This window comes from Ipomoea nil, unplaced genomic scaffold (genome assembly GCF_001879475.1).
Source record: "Ipomoea nil cultivar Tokyo-kokei standard unplaced genomic scaffold, Asagao_1.1 scaffold2036, whole genome shotgun sequence".
NCBI classification, from domain to species: domain Eukaryota; kingdom Viridiplantae; phylum Streptophyta; class Magnoliopsida; order Solanales; family Convolvulaceae; genus Ipomoea; species Ipomoea nil.
Genome location: NW_017618464.1, coordinates 1,999,531 through 2,007,290, shown reverse-complemented (window position 1 = coordinate 2,007,290; position 7,760 = coordinate 1,999,531). Strand labels below are relative to the sequence as shown.

Here is a 7,760-nt window from a genome sequence, read left to right as displayed (position 1 = left end):
CTCAGCATTCCTAGTAAAAAAAAAAAAAAACTGCGGGCCGCACCAACCAACGAAGGGCGGACTGACAGTTTATATCGTGCACCACGGCGCACACAAAACGTGCGCGTTTCAATTGTTGATGTCACTACGTCCGTCCAAACGGCCCAAACTTCATTATGTGTATTCAATTAAAAGTGTCTGTGTATTGTGTTATGAGTTTCTGTGTATTCTGTTATGAGTTTATATGCATTCGAAACATAGATTTTTTTTTTTTTTTTGGACAATACACTAAAACAACGTCGTTTTAGGAGGCGCGAGGTGCACAGTATAACGATTGGAGTGGATTAGAGTCACACAAATTGTAACCAGCTAGACTCGCGAGCTGGCCCACAAAACATTAGACCCGCAGCGGGGTGGGCCAACCCGCTTTAACAACCCTATAATTAATCATAAAAAACTAATTTCGTTTTTTATCAAAAAAAATAAAAAAACTAATTTTGTTTACGTTATTCAATGTCTTATAATGGAAAATAGAAATAGTATTGAATTATTTAAGTAATAAATAATTTCCAAAATGAGTTTCTGTCCAAAATGTTAACCAATTTAAGTAATAAATTTAACTTAATTCCAAGAATGATCATTTCTTGTTGATATTTATCAAATTTTATTCCAAGAATGATCATTTCTTGTTGATATTTACCAAATTTTATTCTCGTCTTACAATTGTATCATAAAAGATTCATTAATTATTGACATTTACAAATTTTAATTATTGACTTTCAATTTAAACATAAATGATTCATTGACTATTACTTTTGTTTTAAATTTAATCGTGTAATTGAATATTTATTTAGTAAATATTAAATTTTTAGGTAATAATAATAAATTATGTAATTCAGGGTAATAGTGTATTTCCTTGTAAAAGTTGCAAGCAGACGATGAGTGTCACATGACGCTTGCCATTTCTCCGGCGGCTTTCGATCGTTGTTGCACGTGTATTATGGGCAGTGCACAACCTTTTTCTGCCGTTACAAATACCTAATTTTGAAGATCGAATATCTTTGCATTTCCTCATTCTTTGGAACTCAATCTCTCTCTCTCTCTCCCTCACAGACTTATTAACGACTCCGTTATATTCAACAAATTCTGAGGCGTTGATGCACGATCTCTCGTCGGCTTTCTGCAGGATTTCTACGATTCAGGTCTCTCTCTCTCTCTCTCTCTCTCTCTCTCCATGCATGGAGGCTTACGTATAAATCCTAAAAGTTTCTCTCTCTACGTAAAGCTCAATTTTGAGATGAGAACTGGAAAATTTTGAAAAGAGTAGGCTTGTATGTGAATTCGATTTGAATTGCAATACCGTATACTTCTTGACCACTAGTCAAATACGGAGATATATGACGGCCACAGCTAGTCTCCGCCGCCGGCGCCGTCGCAAGCCTTTTTATTATATTTTTTCCTAATTTCTTTGACCAATTTTAATTTTAATTCTCTGTAATATAGGATGAATTCTGTTAGTGATTACATTTTACCTTTCTTCACTAAAAAGCGTGCAGTAATTATTGTATTATTATGGTTGTTCACGTATGTCTAGTAGAATTATTCTAATTTCTAACGCGGTAGACTTTTAATACTTGAAGTTTTTTTTTTTTTTTTTTTTTTTTTTTTTTTTTTGTTTTTGAGTACTACTGTCTGTTACCTTGACCCCATTTGGGTGTCACTTCAGGTTACTAGATCACAAAGTCATTGACAATAGTTAAAATTATCTTGAACACATAAAATTGTACATCCTATATGGTTTAATAGTTTTTAAAAAACTACATGTAAGGATTCATGTTTGATTTTTTATTTTAATAAAGTTATAAAATTAAAAATATCATGGATATGATTTAATAATTTTGACGACACTTTTTTTTTTTTTTTAAATACTTTTGATGGAAATCCTTTTTTTTTTTTTTTTTTTTTTTTTTTTTTTTTATCAGTATACATATTTATCCAATGTTGTATTTACTTTGATATCAACCAAGAATCCCAGGAAAGATAGCTTTCTTATCCAATATACTTTCCTTTGACGTTAATTACTTCATTGCCCCATTCACGGATTCACAACAAGATTAATATGATTACGTACTCAAAATAACTACTTTAATATATTGTAGTAATCCTATCCTATCCACTAACAACGGTTCACTGAATAGGTTAAAAATGGAATCGTAATTCCGAAAATAGACCTATTTTGATTCCTAGAATTTTCAGGAATAGTTTAATTTAGTAAATGTGATTGGTAATTTTATATTTTGAATGTGTATTGTATTTCTATTATATTACTTCATTCAACCAATATTATATTACTAATTGGTTTAGGAACCAAACACGTAATCCGTGTATGTGTATATATATAGTCAAAGCTGATCAGAATAAAAAATTGCATTGGTTCTTCCTTATAATTTGGTGTCGACGTTTGCAGTGCAGAAATAATGGGGTCCAATGGTACAGTGGTGTGTCCGGCGCCCATGAAGGCCACATCAAATGGTTCGTTCCAAGGGGACAGTCCTCTGGACTATGCACTTCCCCTTTTGATCGTGCAGATATGCCTGGTGGTTCTACTCACTCGAGTCCTTGCCTATCTTCTCCGCCCGCTCAGGCAGCCCCGCGTCATAGCTGAGATTATCGTAAGTTGATTTCTTGATAATTAAAATACCCTAACCACAACGTTATAAGTTCGATTACCAACGGAGCTGGATATTGACTTTCTTGGTTTGAGCCTGGTCAGTTATTGACAGTGTTGCAAAAATTTCTCCTTTCTCCTAGGCACCGACCGCATAGTGTATCACCATAATCAGTGGTCTAAGAGGCTGTCCGGCCGCCGACTAGGCACCAAATAGGCCCCTAGTCCGCTGATTAGCTATTGTTTTTATTTTTTATTTTCCAAATAGTATAGTTTCACTCAAAACATTTTGAACGAAATAACCCTAAATTGGTCATAGATATTTTTTAGGTTAATATTTAATACTTCATATTTTAGTATTAACTATTAAACTATTAATTAAATATTTTATAACTATTCTTCTTAAAAAAATTTTAAAAAATAAACATATCTTTAAAAAAAATTAATACACGGGCACCCTCATTAATCGCTCGAGGAGTGTCTAACAATTTTTTCAATCTATACTGATTTTTCTTGTGCAGCTCTCGTATAGTGGCTGTGGCCAATGAGTTTCCCTTATCATTTAAAAAAAATTATAGCAAATTATTCATATGGTTGACTTTAAGAATCACATAGCTATGATCCAGTTTTCTGTTCTGTAATTTACATAGCTATGCAGGAGGCAATGCTTGATATTTTTCTAAATATTTTATTTAGAATCACATAGCTAAATATTTTTCTATTAAATTTTGATGGCAATGCTTGATGACTCCTCATTATAGCTAGTGTATACATTAATCATCAAGGCTGTTTCTTCAGGAAATGGAAGAAATTCCACTTTTTGCCTTTAGTTTGTCACTCAAGTTTGGAATCCTGGCACGAGGCTTTGTGCAAGTGCAGCGCACTCTATGCAGGAAACGCCAAACTGGATAATATATAATAATGATTCAATAGAAATTGTTTAGGTGGTTAATGATTATATTTTTATTTCTTCCAAGTAGAGAAAAGTTTTAACACAACTGTTTCAAAGATTGATACTATATATATGAGTTGACTATTTTCACACAAAAAGAGCACAAGAATTACAGTGATAATGAATGTTATTTGCAGTGATGGAAACAAGAATTTGAGTATTCATTTTGTTTTGGCAGGGAGGTGTTCTACTTGGTCCATCTGCTTTTGGCCGCAGCGAAGCCTATCTGAATGCTATATTCCCAAAAAAAAGCCTCACTGTATTGGATACCCTGGCAAGCCTTGGCCTGCTCTTCTTTCTTTTCCTTGTTGGCCTTGAGCTTGACCCGAAATCTCTTCGTCGCACTGGAAAGAAAGCGCTGAGTATTGCCCTTGCGGGAATCAGCTTGCCTTTCGGGTTAGGAATCGGGACATCTTTTATACTCAGAGCAACAATTGCCAAGGGAGTGAGTCAAGGCCCGTTCCTGGTGTTCATGGGAGTTGCCTTATCTATTACTGCTTTCCCCGTTTTGGCTCGTATCCTGGCTGAACTCAAGCTTTTAACAACGGATGTCGGGCAAATGGCGATGTCTGCTGCTGCGGTTAATGATGTGGCTGCTTGGATTTTACTTGCTCTTGCTATTGCTTTGTCTGGTACTGGTCATTCTCCCCTTATCTCATTATGGGTCCTTTTGTGTGGAACCGGGTTCGTGCTACTTTGCATACTCGTCGTTCCTCGGATATTCAAATGGATGGCGTCACGTTGTTCTGAGGGCGAGCCGGTGGACGAGATATATGTGTGTGCCATATTGGCAGCTGTATTGGGTGCTGGATTTGTGACTGATACTATTGGAATTCATGCCCTGTTTGGGGCTTTTGTGATTGGAGTTCTTGTCCCTAAAGACGGGCCATTGGCGAGCGCCTTAGTGGAGAAAGTTGAGGATCTAGTTTCAGGGCTATTCCTTCCATTGTATTTTGTGTCTAGTGGGTTGAAGACCAATGTAGCTACCATTCAAGGGGCTCAGTCATGGGGACTTCTTGTTTTGGTCATATTCACAGCATGTTTTGGAAAGATTCTCGGCACGATTTTGGTTTCCACCTTGTGCAGGATCCCTTTTCAGGAGGCTATTACTCTCGGTTTCTTGATGAACACCAAAGGCCTAGTCGAGCTCATTGTCCTCAATATCGGAAAAGATAGAGGGGTATGTATATATATATGCTTAAACTCTACATTTTTCAGATGCTGAGTGCTGGAGTTGACCTTTTAAGCCCTTTACCGGCCTCTAGCCAACAGAATTGTATTGATTCTTGAATTTCTGTTTGATTGATTGTTGAATTTGCAGGTATTGAATGATCAAACATTTGCCATTATGGTTTTAATGGCGCTGTTCACGACATTCATCACGACGCCTATAGTTATAGCGCTGTACAAACCGGCCAAACTAGCTGTGACTGAATACAAGTACAGAACGATACAAAGGAAGGATCCAAGCAAACAACTCCGAATCTTGACGTGTTTCCATAGCAGAAGAAACATTCCTTCGTTGATCAATTTGATCGAGGCTTCGCGTGGTACTGAGAAGAGTGGAGGGTTTAAGGTCTATGCTATGCACCTGATGGAGCTCTCCGAGAGGTCATCCGCAATTCTGATGTGCCACAAGGCTAGAAAGAATGGACTTCCGTTTTGGAACACTAGGGGAGAGCCTACTGATTCCACAGAGATTGTGGTTGCGTTTGAGACGTTTGAGCATCTCAGCAAGGTGTCAATACGGCCAAGCACAGCGATCTCTGCAATGTCTAGCATGCACGAGGATATTATTGCGAGCGCGGAGGGAAAGAGGGTTGCTATGATCATTCTCCCCTTCCATAAACACCAGAAAATTGATGGACATTTTGAGACAACCCGAAATGAGCTAAGGCATGTGAACCGAAGGGTTCTCGAGGGCGCACCATGTTCAGTTGGTATCCTGGTAGATAGAGGCCTCGGTGGAACGTCTCATGTGTCTGCTAGCAACGTGGATTACACCATTACAGTGTTGTACTTTGGAGGTCACGACGACCGTGAAGCCCTGGCCTATGGCGCCCGAATGGTGGAGCACCCTGGAATCTGTTTAGTCGTGGCTCGGTTCACCCTTGACCCCGAGACTGCTGGGACGAGCGTGAAGCTAGACGTGAGCCCGAGTGGCAGCAGCAGCCCTGAAGAAAAGTCTCGAGACGAAGACTTCCTGGCTGCCTTCAAGCAACGCAACTCCACCAACAGCTCGGTGAAGTACGAGGAGAAGGTGGTGAAGAGCGCTGCAGAGACGATGGAAGCTATACGGGGATACAACCGCTGCAATTTGCTCGTGGTTGGGCGAATGCCGGAGGGGGAGATAGTTGCGGCCATGGACAAGAAGGGTGAGTGCCCGGAATTGGGACCTTTAGGCAACTTGTTAAGTTGCAAAGAGTTTTCAACCACGGCATCGGTTCTGGTGGTGCAGCAGTATCGCACAGAGCTATCGAAGAATGGTCTCAAGGAAGACGACTCGGTAGATGGTGATTATGAGTCAGCTTGAGTTCACAAATTCATCAACCTCAGTATACATTACATTTCTGCTTCATATTTTATATGCCTTTCTGTTGTACGATTTGGCAACCATTTGTGTTGTGTAAATTAATACACCTGCAATTTGGGATTTGTCTTTAGTAGCTACTTTGCTAAAATAAACCTTCTGTCATATCTGCAAAGATAATGGTCCTGTTTGGTAAAAAATTGGCTTATAGGCCAATTTTGACTTATTTGACCACTATTAATTGTTTGATTTAGTTAAAATATCAATATAAATGTTTGGTTAATTAGCTTTTTGCAACTTCAAAATGCTAAAATTCAAAAAGCTACTCCAAGCAACTTTTTCAATTAGCTTTTTGAAAAAAGAAATTATACCAAACAGCTATCAGCTAATAGCTAATTTACCAAACACTTTTTTATACCTTCTAATTAACACAATCAACTAACAGCTAACACCCATTTTACCAAACAGGGCCAATGTGCTTCTTTCACTACTCATTTGCAAGTATCAGGCAGTTCATGCTAGAAACCAGTCAAAAAGACAACTACCTGGATTTTGTGAAGGTTAGTGGCTCATAATCCCAGAAAACAAAACTTCATGTTCCATCATCTTTGAAGAACCTAATGCTGTTGTTGCCCTTGAAGAACATGATTCTATTGAATCACACCAACTTCCACCCTGTGAGAGAAAAACCAAGACAAAAGTATTAAGAGAGGAAGAAACCTAACAATTCAGAATCACCAAATTGAAAACTTCAGTAATTAGCAAAATAATGACATTAGATGACTGATTAATTACCATTTTTCTACCAGCCAAATTTTATTTGATATGATTAGAGATATGATCAATAAAAAAAATGAAGTAAAACAATAGTTCTTCCCCATCTTTTTATTTAGCTTGAAAAATACAGGGCCAACATTCTTTCTTCACGGATCATAAAAGAATGGGAAAACAAGGAAGAAGAACAAAAACCAACCTCAACGTGAAGAAGCCAATTATCAAAGAGTAAATAAAGAGTAATAATCTGTATACACACAGTTTGTTAAAAATCAAATTGTATTCACTTAAGATGGTTGTGTTTTTTAAAATGTATAATATCTATTTAGATCAATTAAGTGATCCACAAGCTTTATTCAGAATTTTTTGATAGACAATGTTATCAATCTGTAGTAGTTGAGTTGTATTGCGATGATTATTGCAAAGTAACATCTTGACACAATCTGCTTTCTTTGCTCTTGATAATGCAACATATAATTGTCCTGTGAAAACACTGATTGTCTCAAAGAAAGAAGGAAAAGGTCTTTGGAATCCTAACATAGATCACTTTCACCATGATCCTAATAAATTGTGGATATTTGAAACTCCAGAGAAGCTTAAATAGTGTACTGGGAGAATTCTAAGGATTGCTTAATTAATTTGCTGGAGAATTCTATAGATTTCTTTATCAAATTAGTATATTTCATCACCTGCTAGAAACAATTTTCTATCAGCTTTTTGAGAACCTTTAACTATAATTTTAATTCCACAATCAAAATAATCACCGTTAAATTCAAGTGGTGATCAATTTTTCATTCTCTGAAATCTTACTCCATTGACACTTTGGCAATTATGGTCTCTTCAGTTTCATTAAGTAA

At 37.1% G+C, this 7,760-nt stretch overlaps 1 protein-coding gene across 2 annotated transcripts; it reads left to right on the top strand.

The window, feature by feature from the left end:
* Positions 1-868: 868 nt before the first annotated feature.
* Positions 869-6,258, top strand: LOC109147691 (cation/H(+) antiporter 18-like). 2 transcript variants are annotated; one of them, XM_019295320.1, is made up of 4 exons: positions 869-1,181; positions 2,447-2,651; positions 3,778-4,779; positions 4,921-6,258. In XM_019295320.1, exons 2-4 carry the CDS (start codon positions 2,457-2,459, stop codon positions 6,130-6,132), a joined length of 2,409 nt encoding a protein of 802 aa, XP_019150865.1. In that variant the 5' UTR covers positions 869-1,181; positions 2,447-2,456; the 3' UTR covers positions 6,133-6,258. The 2 variants fall into 2 exon arrangements, with proteins under 2 accessions (XP_019150865.1, XP_019150867.1); XM_019295322.1 differs by having other exon boundaries at positions 869-1,182; positions 2,456-2,651.
* Positions 6,259-7,760: the final 1,502 nt, after the last annotated feature.

What these genes read in the sequence shown, in the direction of transcription:
- LOC109147691 (XM_019295320.1), top strand. Translation starts at nt 2,457, where the DNA reads ATGGGGTCCAATGGTACAGTGGTGTGTCCGGCGCCCATGAAGGCCACA. An exon ending in GCGTCATAGCTGAGATTATC is followed by an intron (nt 2,652 to 3,777) that starts GTAAGTTGATTT and finishes TTGTTTTGGCAG; the next exon opens with GGAGGTGTTCTACTTGGTCC. An exon ending in ATATCGGAAAAGATAGAGGG is followed by an intron (nt 4,780 to 4,920) that starts GTATGTATATAT and finishes TTGAATTTGCAG; the next exon opens with GTATTGAATGATCAAACATT.